General features: G+C 42.1%; 2 protein-coding genes across 4 annotated transcripts; both read left to right on the plus strand.

Moving 5' to 3' along the window:
- The first annotated feature begins 400 nt into the window (after positions 1–400).
- On the plus strand, positions 401–17506 carry LOC137427322 (uncharacterized). 3 transcript variants are annotated; one of them, XM_078778392.1, is made up of 6 exons: positions 401–552; positions 1433–1624; positions 4919–5029; positions 7375–7548; positions 14841–14997; positions 15110–17506. In XM_078778392.1, the coding sequence occupies exons 2-6, from the start codon at positions 1444–1446 to the stop codon at positions 15387–15389; spliced, it is 903 nt and encodes a 300-aa protein (XP_078634518.1). In that variant the 5' UTR covers positions 401–552; positions 1433–1443; the 3' UTR covers positions 15390–17506. The 3 variants fall into 3 exon arrangements, with proteins under 3 accessions (XP_078634518.1, XP_078634517.1, XP_078634519.1); XM_078778391.1 differs by having other exon boundaries at positions 440–620; positions 1362–1624; XM_078778393.1 differs by lacking the exon at positions 401–552 and adding an exon at positions 561–620.
- On the plus strand, positions 7555–8869 carry LOC137427321 (uncharacterized). The gene has a single exon (XM_068116739.2). It carries the CDS (start codon positions 7680–7682, stop codon positions 8736–8738), a length of 1059 nt encoding a protein of 352 aa, XP_067972840.2. The 5' UTR covers positions 7555–7679; the 3' UTR covers positions 8739–8869.
- Positions 17507–17704: the final 198 nt, after the last annotated feature.

A 17704-nucleotide genomic window follows, 5' to 3' on the forward strand; every position in this document is an offset into this window, starting at 1 on the left:
AATTGTTTTTTTTGATAGTTATTTTTTTGATATGATAGTTTTTTTTATATGATAGGTGTTTTTTTTGATGATAGTTGTTTTTTTTATACGATAGTTTTTTTTGATATGATAGTTTTTTTTTTCAACGCTGAATGATAAAAAGTACAGACTACTTTTTTGACGATACAATAATTCGAATGGGAGGTCTCGGGCTTGCTCTGTGTCTCGCCACCATGATGTGTATGTTCGTTTCAGTAACAGCCAATCCCCATTTGTCTGAGCAAATAAATTGTTTCCTTTCACGTCTGCATTTCCAGTAGTCTTGTGTGTGTCCTGACGAGTTTCCCACTTGTGTGTGTCCTGACCCTAACAACGCTTCAGAAATGTTGAACTCCCAAAATACCAATGGGGGTGCATCTTCTAGCTCGACTTGTCTAACCTTTTTCCGCCTTATTTTCAGCGTTGAATGATTTATTCTTTGGAATGATTTTTGCAACATTCTGAAGTGCAAACGATGCTATGGTAATACACGGTCGTGCGGGTGAGATAACGACCGAGAGGAAATCGACCGAGGTAATATTATGTAACCGATGAAGAGGAAGAAGTCTCGACGAGTATTTTTGACGCTGTTTAATGCCCCGGTATTTTTCCTGAACATCCTTCTTCTCCTTCCATATCGGCAGAATTGTCCCTGTCCTCCAATCCTCCGGAATTTAACCCCCTCTTGAACATACATTCAACAGCCCCTTCGTCCAACTGACTCCGACTTCTCCCGCTGCAATTATCATCTCTGTAACACCTCATCAATGACTGGTGCTCTTCGTCCTCAATGATATCCGCACCTTCTCCTTCGTGATCTCCACCAATTCCACTTTTCCCGCCACATCACATGATAGCTCCAGCTCGCCGCTACGTCCTCCTTGGTTCAATAGCTCTTTGAAATATTCAACAGCTTAACAGCCCACACCTTCAATTCTGCCCCCTCTTAACCACCCTACCCCCTTCATGTTCTTCCTACCCTCATCCCTGCCTCAAACCAATTTATAGGTCATCTTCTTCCAACTTGTTGAACACCTCTTCTTCCATATCATACCTCGCCGTATCCACAGTTCTCCTTAATGCTTTTTTCTTTAACCCACACAGGTGCAGCAACCCTTTCATTTAATGTTAAGTATTTAAACATTTGTTTGTTTTTTTATGCAGCAAAATCAAAATTTACACGTCATACAATTACAGTATTGTCTTTATAACCTGCAATATGAACAATTTATTTTTGGGGGTGTCATGGTGCGTATTGGTGTGGTGAACGTTTAAGGTGCTGCAACTGATTTGCCAAGAGATTCGGACTCACGTACGTACGTACGGAGGTATTTCACATGTAGGTTCTGTGTGGGATCAAGGAACTCAGGTGGAGTAAACATCAGGAAGTGGTATGTTTACTACCTTTCTATAGGTTTACCCACAATGTACTCTCAAGTTGGCTGTGAGAAGTATTCTTGTCGTGTGCCGCCGGAATCGGAACAGCCGACTGTGCTCAGGTGTAAAATGAAGGTTGAGGAGCTGGACTCTTCGGAGGTTCTGCAGATAAAAATAGAGGATGTGAACTCCCTTGGTCTGGAAGAGGAGCAAAGCGACCAGACAAATGGTGAGTTGTGTGATCTCCATCACTTCTAATGGGATCTGTGTTTGTTCCGCTCTGCGTTGTTCCAATTTGTTCCTGAACTGTAAAGTGTTGTGAAGTGAAAGAAGATGACAGGCAGACGTTTGATACTCCAAACTTTTCTCGAGGTGCTTGTACCCTTTGGTACAGATTGTGATTTTTTTTGATTTTTTTTGCATACAGAGTCGAGGCTCGTGTAAGAGCTAACACATTAAACACGAAAACATGCACGGACACATATAACATACAATGAAGGGAGCGGGAGACAAGAGGGAGAGAGAGGGAAAGCATACAAGCACACCAACAGTAGAGAACAGGGATGTCAGTAGATCTGTGGAAGGGAGATGGCTGGGGGGAGGGGAGAGGGAGGGTGGGTACACGGTATAAAGCAAATGAACAATATCAGGAAAGAAGTTGGACACTGAAAGAGGTGGATTTGGGGTGTATTAACGGGGGTAGTAAAGATCAAGGTTTTGGATGGGGGAAGATAAGAGATGGTGGTGAACAGCTGTTTTAAAGACCTGGAGGGAGGAGTGGGATTGAAGAGTGTGGGAGTTTTTTCCAGAGCCAGGGAAAAAGAGGAATGAAAGAGTGAAGGTGAGCAAAGAGTCTTGATTTTGGCAGTTTCGCCAGAAGAGGGTGTCTCGCAGATCTTGAGTGCTGGAGGAATATTTGGGGGGCAGAGCACAGGCAGAGCAGGGGGAGCAGGGCCAGAGAGGAGTCTGTAGAAGACAGAAAGACCACCAACCTGCCTGCGGTGAGAGAGAGAGAGATAGAGAGATAGAGATAGAGAGAGAGAGAGAGAGAGAGAGAGCGAGAAAGAAAGAAAGAAAGAAAGAAAGAGAAAGGCCCTCAAAATCAGCTTTCATCGTGGTAGATTCCAATGATTCTGAATGCTTTGGTTTCAACCGCGTGAAGCCGAGCTAGGTGTGAGGCAGGAGCACCAGCCCAGAGGGAAGAGCAGTATTCCATTGAGCTGCGGATGAAAGCTTTGTATGTGGTGAGGAGCTCAGAAGAGCCCAGAAAGGACTTTGCACAACGGAGGATGCCCAGGTGGCGACTGGCTTTGGAGGCCAGCTTGGAAATGTGGGTTTCCCAGGAAAGATCATGTCAGATAGTGAGACCCAAAAGCTTGAGTAACGGAACTTCTTTGAGGGGATTGTTGAGAAAGTAGATGGGAGGGTTTCTTTTCAGAGAGACAAAGTGAGAATGTGAGATTTCTCAGTATTCAAAGACATGTTCCACTTGTTTGACCAGTTTGTGATTTTGTCCAGGTCTGGTGAGAGTGAAGAATCTGCTGCCTGCCGATCTGAGGGTTGAGATATGGAGCAGCAGAGAGTGGAGTCATCGGCAAAGAGATGGAGAGGTTTTTTCCAGAGTCAGAGAGATCATTGATGAAGACCCAGAACACTGCCTTGGGGAACTCCAGCCTGAACAGGAAGGGGAGATGAGAGAAAAATCTCGTACAGTTTAGTGTTCAGTGGGATGTTAGAGGTTCGGTCATGTGGTGCCAATGCCCCTCGAGAATGGGAAATGCTTTCATCAGAAATTAGCACTCCTTCAGTGGTTTTACAAAGCCAAAATGCTTTTCGCAATGGGTTGTTAAATGTTGCATTTTATCAAATGTTTCCTGACCTTCATTATTGGATTTTTAAATGTTTTGTCGATTAAACTTCCAGCTCTTTTCAGAAACACATTTTTCTAAAATAGGTTAGAAACAGGAAAATTGTCACTCCACATGACATTCTTAACAGATTGAAATATAATTGTATTCCACGTAAGGATAAATTCAGAGAATCGAAATGATACTCTTGATTACAAATGTTGTCGAGATTAATAAATGCCAAACAGCATAACTAAAAAATGTTTGGAATGTATTCTATCACCACTCGTTGGCTCTGGTCCAGTCACTCGTTGTGCGCACATGACCCCGTGGCCATATTGGGGTACAAGCGGAGGACGAAGGAAAGTCTATTGAGATCAGTGAATTAGATAGTTTGTATTATTGTAAGGTGGCATGGCCAAACAATCGAGTGCTATGCTTTTCCTGAAGCTTTGGACACCTTGATTCGGGACCGAAATTGTTGGACACTGGCTGGGGAGATATTTTAACAATACAAGTTATAGGCAACAAACTTTACGACAAACTTTACACACACATCTTATTCTGCGTGAATAATTCCATATTAAAAGGAAAATTTGCCATTTCCTGCAATTAGAGAATCTCGTCCTGATGATGTCACAATGTCACATGCCCACTCTTTAAGAGGGGAGTTATCAAAACAACATCTCGTTTGTTTTTTAGATATAAATCGTTCATTGTTGTGATTCTTTTTACCTGCCTAGCGAGGATCAGAGCGTCACTAGTTTCATAGAAGGGGGTTCAAATTGTAAACTGAGGCTGGAGGTTGAGGTTGCACTATTATCACCAATATGGCCGAAATGACCGCTTGCTGGACCATATGTGCAACACAATGTGTAAGTAGTGCTTACAGAATTTGCCTGTAATCGGATGTATTTTCCTCTGTTTAATCATTGCCAAAGTTATCAAGTATTATTTTGTCCTTTCACAACACTCACAAATATTTTTCTGAAAATTCAAAGTGAGAAAAAAGGGGATTTGATTGATGTGGATCTGGAGCCGCAGATTTCCGACCCTCGCATCCGACCTATCTTGCCAGACCAGTCCTTCAACCCAAACGATACAATCGCTCATAAACACATTCTTTTTCTGGACCCACTCCTGAGCTTTTCTCCTCTTGCTGACTCTTTTGCTCCTTTCCACGCCCCCTATCATATGGTCACGTGACATATCTTTCGCCTGTTCATTGCATTCTCTGCATTCGTCAATCTGTTATCCTGCCACACTCTGTCATTTATATTTCCATGAGGGTTGACTTTCGAGACAAAAAGCTTCTCACATGTTGAATCGGAACTGTATGTAACTTGACAAATAATGCAGGTTGGGGAGACAACAATTTTTATTTCCTTCTCTATTCTGTTGGTTGTAATTTTGGGTGGCGGTTGAAATTCGCACTGAAGTTGTGGTCGGGTAGTAAGCGTCTCGTAACATTGAGGCAGTTTGTACAGAACGTAATGCTTTGATATCGTCATTTTCACACGATGCTATTCCCGTGGGGAAATGTTGTATTTTCTCTCCAAGGAAGACCTCAAATCGATTGTTTTACTGCAATGTTCATTTATCTATTTTAAGAGTTTGGAACCAGCTATGCATGTGACACAAGACTGCCTACATTTCATAAAAGTTACTTTTTCCAGATTTATTTCTGAAAGTGGAAGTGAAAGCTGAGCACGACATTGATGTCCACCTGGATCGACCAGAACCAAATGATGCTGAAGATTCTTTCTTCAAGAACCATCCCCATGAAGGTTTCTGTCAATGTCCATACATTTTAATTTGTACAGTTTAATAATGAACTCTTGTGTTGAAAGAGAAAAAAAAAACCTCACTGTTTTGATTTAATTGTTTAAAGAAATAATTATTACGGTGTATCAATTTCTCAAACATCCATTATCCCGTTTATCATTTGATTAAATATTTTAACTAACAACAATATGCCTTATTGTAATCCTCTTATCCTGAATTTGTACTATTGTCAATTCTGATGGAGCTTTAATTGCATACCTTTTATTGATTTATTTTATATATTTATATATGATCTTGGCTCGTGGAAAAGTGAGGTGACGGAAAAAGGCAACAAATTCACAGTGGGGCAGTGAGGTCACAGTTGAACAAAAGCAAGGAAAGAAGCACTAGGAAAAGAGGAGAGATAGGAAAGGAGGAAACAGTAATCTGATAAGGGGGTTGGGTTGGGTGAGGTTGATGTGTGCAGATATTGTGGTTGGGGAAGTGGACTGCATGAGGTAGTGGTGAACTCCCTGCTCGAACCCCTCGCAGTGTACAATTCATCCATCCTCGGCTGTATGACACCACGTTAACCAATGACACACTTTTAGAAGTTATCTCTATATGCAGGTTTTAGAAGGTTGAACAGTGCATCTCCGTGTGTGCATGTACCCACGTCCGTGTGTGTGTGCATGTAGATGAGAGTGTGTGCTTGCGCACATATATATGTGTGTGTGCTTATGTCTGTATGTGTGTGCATGCAAATTGCTGTTGTTGGCTGCTTTCTCCACATGGGGTGAGTTTCAGGTGATGAAGCGGAAAGGAGATCTACCATGCATCAAAGTGTCCACATAGTGTGTGTTTGTGGGTTTGTGAAATCTCACATCGTCAGGCTAAGCGGTTGCAGAGAAATATTTTTTCAATATTTCCCTTGAAACCAATGTGGCTGCCATGCCACATCAATAACAGAAAATGCCTATAAACAATGTATATTCTGTGATTGTATTATAATTCATAACAATAAAAATATATATAACGGTCCATAACTATTTCAAAATGTAAACCAAAAATTAATTACTTTACAGGATTGACAAGAAAGAGCAATCAGAGATTGCAGACCCTCGCCAGGACGTGTCTTTAATGGTTTTAAAGGCTTTTGTGTTAAAACAAATATGGCGGTCCAACCACATGACCGATGGCATCATCATTATTATGTTTTTCTCCACCAATTTATCACTAGATGACGTTCAAAAAAATTTCATCTTGATCTGATGATGTTTTTTACTTGTCGAATTATGATGTTATAATGGAGGCATCTGTGACATCATCATTAACATATGTTATTCCGCGTGGAGAGTTCTTTCCAATGAGCCGTGTCTCAATTTTCTCTATGCAGTGCTTTCGGAGATATGGAGGTGTAAATTTTTTGGTTTTTCCAAGATGGCGGCCGAACCACGTGACCTTGAAGTCATAATTATCATTAAAAAAAAATCTACAGGTGGAGTTGCACCTCTGGTGAAGATTTCCTGTCGATCGGACCAACGGTTGCAGAGCGGACTCTTTATTTATCATAAATATTCGGTGCAGACAGACAGACAGACAAGAAATATGTTGTGCATGGCACGATACTTTCAAAATCCCTAAAATAAGTTGTTGACCTATGATGACCTCAAAAATAATTTGTGGTTGAAAATCGGTGACCTGGTAACCAGATATGCTTCCCCTCCCCCCCCCCCTCCCGGCAAAGCCGGGTAATCCTGCTAGTCCATTTTAAATTCAGGCTGTAACACAAGAAAATGTGAAAAAAGTTAAGGGGTGTGAATACTTTGTGAAGGCGCTGTAATTTAAATCTCAATTTTGAAGACTAGTCCTCCCCGGAGGCAGAGCATGCTTGTATATAAATAAATTGATTAAATGAGGAATGAGTGGACAGTATGAGTTTTTTATTGCTGAAAAGTCCAGTGCAGTATAAGAGTCGTTTGGCTTGCTTTCAAGCATGTACCACGTGCAATGCCAACAACAGTTAACATAGAAATGACCCCACGTGTAAATGCATAGCCTGAAATTTTCTTTTGCTTCGGCTGCTTGTTTTGGTCTCTAATTTGGCAACTTTATACGATTAAGAGGTAGAGAAAAATCACTAATGAACCAAACAACAACCAGTTGGATTCTCGCTCTCTGTTTATCACTATTTTTTCATTCAAATATTTAACAGTCATGATGTTGAGGAAATGTAGAGGACGAGGTTGAATGTCAGGTCATCCTGTGGTTGGTTAATTGTGGTGGTTAATTTTTTACGTTTCTGCAAAGGAACAAATACATATGTGCATGTTATTTTTGCACAAAACATGTGATGTTGTATTTACAGGTGAATCCACTGAATCCACAAGGGCGACTGAACTTGCTGGTATTAACGGTGCAGACACACGCCTGCAGCATTTGCCAACTGAAACAAAAAAGAGGACTTTTTACAAACAAGACACACCGAATCATGAAATGCTTGAAGAGAATAATTTTTACAAGACCGACAAAGGAAATAAAGGTGAACGTCCATACAAATGCAAAACATGTGGAAAATGTTTCAATCGGTCATACATCCTTGAAATCCACACAAGGTTTCATAACGGAGAACAGTCATATAAATGCACAGTCTGTGAAAAATCTTTTAGTCAGATGTCAAGCTTTAAAAAACACATATTAATTCACAGTGGAGAATGCCCATACAAATGCTCAAGTTGTGGAAAAACTTTCAATCAGTCATCTCGCCTGAAATCACACGTAAGAATACATAATGATGAGCGCCCGTACAAATGCACAAATTGTGGAAAATCCTTCATTCATTCATCCAGCTTTAAAATACACCTGACAATTCACAATGGAGAACGCCCGTACAAATGCACAGTTTGTGGAAAATATTTTAGTGTGTCGTCGAGCTTGAGAAAACACATGATGATTCACAATGGGGACCGCCCTTTTAAATGCACCGTTTGTGGAAAATCATTTCGTGTATTGTCGATCCTGAGAAATCACATGATGATTCATAGTGGAGAGCGCCCATTTAAATGCACAGTTTGTGGGAAATCTTTTAGTCGGTCGGAGAGCCTGAGAAAACACAGGATGATTCACAGTGGAGAGCGCCCGTACGAATGCTCAAGTTGTGGGAAATCTTTCAATCAGTCAGACAACCTTAAAAGACACATGATGATACACAGTGGTGAGCACCCATACAAATGCACAGTTTGTGAAAAATCTTTCAGTCGGTCATCCACCCTTAAAGCACATTTGACAATGCACAATGGAGAACGTCCCTACAAATGCACAATTTGTGAAAAATCTTACAGTCAATCATCCACCCTTAAAAAGCATGTGGCAATTCACAGTGGCGAACGCCCATACAAATGCACAATTTGTGGAAAATCTTGCAGTCAATCATCCACCCTTAAAAAGCATGTGGCAATTCACAATGGAGAACGCCCATACAAATGCACAATTTGTGGAAAATCCTTTAGTCAGTCATCCAACCTTAATACGCATGTGACAATTCACAATGGCCAACGTCCATACAAATGCATCATTTGTGGAAAATCTTTTAGACAGTTATCCACCCTTAAAACACACATGAGAATCCACAATGGAGAACACCCATACAAATGCACAATTTGTGAAAAATCATTTCGTCAGTCATCCAACCTCAAAACGCACATGAGAACTCATAAAGGAGAAGGCCCATAGAAATGTACATTGTGTGAAAAGCTTTTTTTTCGGTCATCCAACTTGGAAACAAATATAATTCACAATGGGGTGAAAGAACATTCCAAACAAGGAGAATGCCCATATAAATGCAAAATTTGTGGAAAATCATTCATTCCATCACGTGAACGCAAAACACACTTAAAGGTCCACAGAATCAGAAATTCTTTTTTGGTTGAATGAATAAATATGGCTTCACTTAACACCTAATCATAGGTTTTTTTCCTTGAATAAATATCTTCAAATCAAGATTTTTGTGTTTTTTTGTTGTTTTTATACTCTCGATTTCCCCCGTCCCCTCCCTCGCACCATCCCAAATTGTATCGATTGAAAGGTGACAGGATCGCCCCGAAGATTATAGATCGTACTAATCTAATAGAAGAGAAGAAAATACAGAAATGTGCCAGAAACTAAGGGTAGTACAGAGCAGAAGTCTTTGGTTTGATTGCTGAAGGAACATTGCTGAAGTTGTATGCAGATGATCTGGTGTTGATTGCGGAAAGTATGGATGGACTGAAGGAAAAGATGAACACGTGGAAGGAATGTATGGAGACAAAAGGTCTGAAGGTGAATATCGGAAAGACGAAGGTGATGGCATGTGGTAAAGCATGTGGTGAGGTGGAAAGAACTGGGAAGTGGCCATGTGCTGTGTGCAGGAAGGGAGTCGGAGTGAACTCCATTCAATGTACAATGTGTGCTGAGTGGGTTCATCAAAAATGTAGTGGTCTGAGCGGGTCATTAACCAGTGTGGCAGCTACATTCAAGTGTAAGGTGTGCACAGAGGGAGCTGCAGATGGAGGAAATGTTGAGTTGGATCTTGGAAACGGCGTGAAGCTGGAAGGTGTGACAACATTTTGCTACCTCGGAGACATACTGAATGGAGAAGGTGGATCAGACTCGGCAACGGTTGCTAGAGTGAGATGTGCATGGAAGAAGTTTCGGGAACTGAGTGGCGTGCTGATGAGGAGGGGAGTGTCGTTGAAGCTGAAGGGAAAGGTGTATGCTGCATGTGTGAGAAGTGTTATGATTTATGGGAGCGAGACATGGGTAATGAACGTAGAGCAGCAACGAAGGTTGGAAAGGGTGGAAATGCGAATGGTTCGATGGATGTATGGAGTGTTGTTGAGAGAGAGGAAGAAAAATGATGAATTGCGAAAAATGATGGGAATGGAGCCTGTGATTGATGTTGTGAAGAGGAACAGGTTGAGATGGTTTGGTCATGTGTTGAGGAAGGATGAAAGTGACTGGTTGAGAAGAGTGATGGAAATGAATGTAGAAGGAAGTAGAGGACGGGGAAGACCGAGAAAGACCTGGCCAAAGATGGTGGAAGAAGAAATGCGGGCAAGGGGGTTAACAAGGAGAGATGCAGAAAATCGGGCAAGATGGAGAACATTGTCATGGGGACCGCAAGGCCTAACCCCCGCTCTATCAGGGAAAATGGCCTTAAAATGCATGTTGTTGTTGTTGTTGTTGTTGTTGCTGCTGAAGGAACAAATCTGATAACAGCTGTCACTGATGCACATTCAGTGTGGAGCGGTGCATTTTGGAGCATGCTGTCACATTTGAATTGAGGTCATGGACGTTGATTATTCCATGATGCCTTTCTCAAATGGAGCCTGTCATGTGTTGGTAGCCTTATAATATTGTGGACTTAGGGTGAGCAATGATCCCAAGAATGTTGAGGAAATTGATGTTTGAGAAGCATGCCACCACACCACATCATACCCACGAAGTCTGTCACTGTTTATCCAGTTTGGGAATCCTGAGATGTCCATTTTGCAGAGTTTGTGTGCACATGACAACAAATTGCCCTTCATGTCCATTCATGGTGTCAAACTCCTTTATTTCCCTACCCTGGGGAGGGTTCATGCCACCACTCCCACAACCACCAAAAATGAAAAACAGACAGAAATCAAATCGCCGACCTCAGAAGGATGACAGGCTGAGTCAATCTCACCTGGTATTAATTCAACAGCTGAACGGGATTCAAACTCAGGACATTAGGATCCCAAGCCCGCTGCCCTAGCCATTAGGCTATATGTACAGTCACGTGAAAAAGTAAGTACACCCCATGTAAAGTTTTGACTTTTTCAACATACAGCTATTTGATCTTCATTTCAACAATATTGATAGATAAAGGTGATATAATATAACAAATATCATGAAACATTTACATTTTGTAGTCCATTGTATAATTCAAATAAACATAAATGCAAATTTCGCATGTGGAAAAAGTAAGTACACCCCTACATTTATCACTACTTCAAATACCTATAATTAGAATCAGGTGCACCAGCTCAGGTGCAAATGATTAGAACATCGTTAGAGAGGATCTTGGAGGAACCTGTCTTATTTAAATCTCAGACATTTAGTTTGGTTTGCTCTTTGTTGTTGAAGTGTGTGGCGTCACCATGCCTAGATCAAAAGAGCTCTCTGAGGCCTTCAGAAAGAAGGTTATAGATGCCTACGAGTCTGGGAAGGGATTTAAAAAGATCTCCAAACAATTTGAAATCAATCATTTGACTGTCCGGAAGATCATCTACAAGTGGAGAAGATTCCAAACAACTGCCAGCTTGTTCAGGCCAGGCCGCCCCAGCAAGTTCAGCCCGAGAGCAGACCGCAAGATGCTGAGAGAAGTCTCGAAGAACCCCAGAATGTCATCACGGGACCTACAGGTAGCTCTTGCCACTGTTCATGTCAAAGTGCACGAGTCTACCATTAGAAAGAGGCTGCACAAATTTGATCCACATGGGAGGTGTGCCAGGAGGAAACCTTTGCTGTCCAGAAAGAACATCAGGGCAAGACTAAAGTTTGCCAATGAACACCTAGGCAAAGACCAGCACTTCTGGAACAATGTGCTCTGGACAGATGAGTCAAAGGTAGAGCTCTTTGGCCACAGTACCAGAAGACATGTTTGGCGAAAACCAAAGACAGCATTTGACCACAAGAACCTGATACCAACTGTAAAGCATGGTGGTGGAAATATTATGGTTTGGGGCAGCTTTGCTGCATCAGGGCCTAGGCAGTTCACCATCATAGAATCCACTATGAATTCTTCATTGTACCAGAGGGTGCTTGAGGATAATGTGAGGCCATTTGTCGGAAAGTTGAAGCTCAACCGAAGGTGGACCTTGCAACATGACAATGACCCTAAACATACCAGTAAATTCACCAAGGAATGGCTGAAAAGAAAGAAATGAAGGGTTCTAGAATGGCCAAGTCAAAGCCCAGATCTAAATCCCATCGAGATGTTGTGGGTGGATTTGAAACGAGCTGTGCATGCAAGAAACCCCTCAAACATCGCACAGCTGAAAGAATCCTGCATGGAGGAGTGGGCAAAAAATTTCCCCCAATCGATGTCAGAGACTGGTAGACAGTTATAAGAAACGCCTACTTGAGGTTGTTTCTGCCAAAGGGGGCAATACCACCTATTAGAGCCAAGGGTGTACTTACTTTTTCCACATGCGAAATTTGCATTTATGTTCATTTAAATTATACAATGGACTACAAAATGTAAATGTTTCATGATATTTGTTATATTATATCACCTTTATCTATCCATATTGTTGAAATGAAGATCAAATAGCTGTATGTTGAAATATGTTGAAAAAGTCAAAACTTTACATGGGGTGTACTTACGTTTTCACTTGACTGTATATGTAAATGTATATGTATATGTGCAGTGCATTCAGAAAGTATTCAGACCCCTTCACTTTTTCACATTTTGTTATGTTGCAGCCTTTTGCTGAAATCGATTAAATTCAATTTTTTCCCTCATCAATCTACACTCGATACCCCATAATGACAAAGAGAAAACAGGATTTTGAAAAGTTTTGCAAATTTATTAAAAAGAAAAACCTGAAATATCACATTTACATAAGTATTCAGCGTCGGTATTCATATAACTTCTTAATTTACGACTACTTAACTGCTAAGTACCCCACTTTTCTTAGTGGGGTTGTTATCTTGAAATTCATAAACACTCTTAAGTACCCTGCTTAGCTAAGTGCCCCGCTTAAAGTTATGAAGATTGTCTCAAGTGGTTTCCATGGCTGGATGTCACATTTCATTGCCGTTTATGTTCATTTTCTGTGGTTTGGCGACAGACCAACGACAGTTATTACTGAGATGCAAGGCCAAGTCATTGTTGAATTGCTATAAATGCCGTGTATGAAGAGCGTCTTGTCACACTCAACATGGACAAGAGGAAGAGAAAACTGAATTTCTCCGAGATTGAGAAACTCCGATTGGTGGATATGTATGAGAGAGAAATGTCGGTGATTCTCCATAAATTTGGGCCAACCGTTTCGTCCCCAAAAAAACACTTGGCTTGGGAGAGAATGTTGACGGCCCTGAATAGTCGTAATGCAGTGGCACGGACATTGGCAGAGGTGCAAAAAAAGTGGCAAAACCTGTGCAGTATAATACAACAACAACAGGCATTTTAAGGCCATTTTCCCTGCAAGAGCGGGGGTTCGCCTTGCGGTCCCCATGACAATGTTCTCCATTTTGCCCTATTTTCTGCATCTCCCCTTGTTAACCCCCTTGCCCGCATTTCTTCTTCGACCATCTTTAGCCAAGTCTTTCTCGGTCTTCCCCATCCTCTACTTCCTTCTACATTCATTTCCATCACTCTTTTCAACCAGTCACTTTCATCCTTCCTCAACACATGACCAAACCATCTCAACCTGTTTCTCTTCACAGCATCCATCACAGGCTCTATTCCCATCATCTTTCGCAATTCATCATTTGTCTTCCTCTCTCTCAACGATACTCCACACATCCACCGAACCATTCGCATTTCCACCCTTTCCAGCCTTCATTGCTCCTCTACGTTCATTACCCATGTCTCGCTCCCATAAATCATAACACTTCTCACACATGCAGCATACACCTCTCCCTTCAGCTTCAACGACACTCCCCTCCTCGTCAGCACGCCACTCAGTTCCCGAAACTTCTTCCATGCACATCTCACTCGAGCAACCGTTGCCGAGTCTGATCCACCTTCTCCATTCAGCATGTCTCCAAGGTAAAAAAATGTTTTCACACCTTCCAGCTTCACGCCATCTCCAAGATCCAACTCAACATTTCCTCCATCTGCAGCTCCCTCTGTGCACACCTTACATTTGAATGTAGCTGCCACACTGGTTAATGACCCTCTCAAACCACTACATTTTTGATGAACCCACTCAGCGCACATTGTACATTGAATGGAATTCACTCCGACACCCTTCCTGCACATAGCACATGGCCACTTCCCAGTTCTTTCCACCTCACCACATGCTTTACCACTTGCCATCACCTTCGTCTTTCCGATATTCACCTTCAGACCTTTTGTCTCCATACATTCCTTCCACTTGTTCATCTTCTCCTTCAGTCCATACATACTTTCTGCAATCAACACCAGATCATCTGCATACAACAACTCCCACGGTAAACCCTCCTTTACGTTCTGAGCCAGCACCTCCATCACAGCTACAAATAGTATACTGTGCAGTTCATTATACTGTGCAGTATAATATATAAAAATATAAATAACCACCTTTAGAGGCCTTTTTTCCCCGCAAAGCGGGGGTTGGCCTTTTTCAGGAACCGTGGTTGTTGTTGTTTTTTGGTCCCCTTTTTGAAGCAATGTTTTACGGCTGGATGCCCTTCCTGACGCCAACCATTTTTGCCGCCTTTAACGACAAACAGGGAATTACCAGTGAACTGGTATTCAATTAGCCGACCTCGGAAGGATGAACAGGCTGAGTCAACCCCCCTGGCGTTAATTCAGCGATCGACCAGGATTCGAACCCAGGATCCTAGGATCCTAAGCCGGCACCCTAGCCGCTAAGCCAACACCAGGGTTTAGCCCAACTAGCACAACACCAGGGCAGTATAATGAAGGAGGAATATTGGCACGACAAGAAGGAATTATCAAAGACAGGTAATTTCAGTATTTTTACATATGTATGCCTTTACCGATTCAAATTTGAACTCAATGCCTATATGGAAACAGTAGATTTTTAAATTTACAATTGAAAATAAAAATAAAAATGATGACAATGCATGTCAACTTCAAAAATGACATTTCTGTTATAGGTGGTGGGCCTGCACCCAAGGAACCTTCGCCGTTGTCACAGAAGATTGCCGCAATTTTGGGCGAGGATGACTCCACCATACATGGCATAGAAGGAGGAGTCGATAGTGAACTAATGGGAGAAAATGCGAAGGAGAAATCTACGTCATCAAGTTCAAGGTAGACACAACCGAATCACATTGCATAATGAATGTTCAGTGCGTTGTTATCATGTCTAAATGTAAGCAATGCTTCGAACGTCTCTGTCACACATAATTGTCTTTCCTTACAGTTCATCCTGCACAACAAATGAAACTTCCTTGAACACCGATCCCATTCCGATGAATGAAATTGATAGTGAAGTCCGTGGTCCATCCCCACCCCCATCAGTAGCAGTGTTCAATTTTACCAAGTCGTCCGGAAGTCGCCCTACTTCAACATTACCAAATCCATGCCCCCCTGCGGTCGTCCCTGCTGAGAGAACCAAGAAGCAAATGTTAGATGAAAATAATGGACTTATCGAAATGCAAAAAAGAACTCTTGTGCTTGGAGAAGCAAAGGGCGAAACTTGAAATTGAAAAGCTAACCATGGAGAAGGAAACGTTAGCAATTGAAATCGACGTGCTGAAAATAAAAAGGGAAAAGCTTCACCAAAGGCAAGACATGTCCGACAACTAGCCAAGTGATTCAGCATGTGGCTGTACACCATACAAATTGATGAACTTGCAGTGATCAGAAGATATCAGTATACACACAACAACACAACATGCATTTTAAAAGGCCATTTTCCCTGCTAGAGCGGGGGTTACCAAGTCGTCCGGAAGTCGCCCTACCAGTATAAGGGATATCAGTATAAGGGAATAAAATCTATAAAGGACCTATATACAGACTTGGCATTTAATATGGAATATTTTTTTGTGGGGGTGAACTTACTTTTCAAGATGTCTTATTACCAAACGTTCATTGGAATTATGTTGAAATTATTCTAGATTTTGTTAATGTGACCTTTAAAAAATAAAAAAAAACACATTTGACATTTCGAAACAAATAAATTGATCCTTGAAAGTGATGTAAACTGATATCGAACTCAATTCATGGACAGTACTGTGTTAAACTTGTGTACGTTTTCCAGAAGTATCTCTTTATTTTGCACATTAGCCAAATTTTTTTTTAACAAAAACAAAAGTTAAATTACGACTGGGATTACGGACAGTAAAATTACAGTTCAGTACTTCGTGTAACCCCCACGAGCATTCAGGAGAGCACGTCCACGTTGAGGCATGCTGTTCATGAGATTTGCCAAGGTTTGGACAGGAATCGCTTGCCATGCAGTGACAATGGCCTGCTGCAATTCACGCACAGAGGCAGGCTGCTGGTCCAAGTTGTCGATTTGACGCGTTAATTCTGCCCACAAGTTCTCTATCGGATTCATATCCGGAGACATGGCAGGCCACTCCATATGCTCTACACCACGGTCAGCAAGAAAGTGTTGGATCATGCGAGCACGATGAGGCCGTGCATTGTCATCTTGGAAGACAAAGTTTCCTCGAAAGACTGCACGAGCAAATGGAAGCAATGTTTCTTCCAGAATGGTCCTGTACTTGAACTGGTTCAGGTTTCCATTCAGAACAACCAGGTCAGTTTTGCCTCCTGCATGAAAAGCAGCCCAAACGGTCACCCCACCACCTCCAGCTTGGACTCTTGGCACTATACAATCTTTGTTGTAGGCTTCATGCACTTGTCTGCGCACTCGGATGCGGCCATCTTGACGATAGACCAGAAATCTAGACTCGTCACTGAAGATCATGTGATTCCAGTGTCCTGGATGCCATTGATGGTGCTCTCTGGCCCACTGCAATCGGCGCTGGCGGTGTTGTCTGGCCACGCGTGGCTTTCTCAGGGGATGCCTGGCACGATAGCCTGCTTGAACTATTCATTGGTTGACTCGCCTTCTGGATACAGGCACATTTGTCAGTTGCTGCCACTCAGCCCTCAGCTGATTAGCTGACTTGGTACGGCCATTGCGGACTAACCGGTGCAGCTGGCGATCATCCCTCCTTGTGCTTCTGTGGGGACGTCCTGTCCTCGGTATTGGAGTAGGGACACCCCTCTGTGCATTTCGTTTCAGGATCTTTGACACCTGACCTTGAGTGATGCCATACTGCCGAGCAATAGCACGCTGTTTCATGCCGTAATTTCGTAAAGCCACCACTCCATGACAAACAGCATTGTCGAGTTGACGGACCATCTCCAGAGGAAGCGGCAATAACTTTTGGAGACGTGCAGCAGTTGTTTTCCACTAATACAGAACGCAACAACCCTTGTATACCCGACTGTGAAGCCAATCATCAAATGCACCTGTCCGTACATTTTGCCACGCCACCTGTGATATAATCCTGTTGTTGACTTCTTGCTGCGACAGACAATCAGTGACATGGTTCTTTTAACAAATAAATCACCAAAGTGTAAAAGAAACTCACCAGATTGATATACTGAGTTAAGAAAGTAAACCCAAGTCAAGAAAAAAAAAATATTCCATATTAAATGCCAAGTCTGTAGTTTGTGTTCGATTCATTTCGTGCAACCTATAATACTCACTGTTTATCCAAAATGGTTGTTGACTATTTGATTCCGAACTTCCATCCCAATGCATCTGTCCGGCAATACAACCACATTCTCTTCATCGTCATCATCTGGTTGTGGTTGTAACTCGAGGGTTCCTCGTCAAAATCAGGTAATCCTCTATTTATTGCAATATTGTGGAGAATGGCACAAATTGCAATAATTTCGCATTTGCAATAATTTCGCCTTCTGTGGTGAGTATCGTTACCTGTGAAATGATACGGCATGAGCTTGGTTGAGATATATGAACTGTATCGCCTGTCAC

This window comes from Myxine glutinosa, chromosome 5 (assembly GCF_964187855.1).
Source record: "Myxine glutinosa chromosome 5, kmMyxGlut1.1, whole genome shotgun sequence".
Classification (NCBI taxonomy): Eukaryota; Metazoa; Chordata; class Myxini; order Myxiniformes; family Myxinidae; genus Myxine; species Myxine glutinosa.

Excerpts from the sequence above, each read along its gene's own strand:
- LOC137427322 (XM_078778391.1), top strand. Across the intron at positions 1,625-4,918 it reads GCAAAGCGACCAGACAAATG|ATTTATTTCTGAAAGTGGAA; the intron begins GTGAGTTGTGTG and ends TACTTTTTCCAG. Across the intron at positions 5,030-7,374 it reads CAAGAACCATCCCCATGAAG|GTGAATCCACTGAATCCACA; the intron begins GTTTCTGTCAAT and ends TTGTATTTACAG.
- LOC137427321 (XM_068116739.2), top strand. The coding sequence starts at position 7,680 with ATGTCAAGCTTTAAAAAACACATATTAATTCACAGTGGAGAATGCCCA.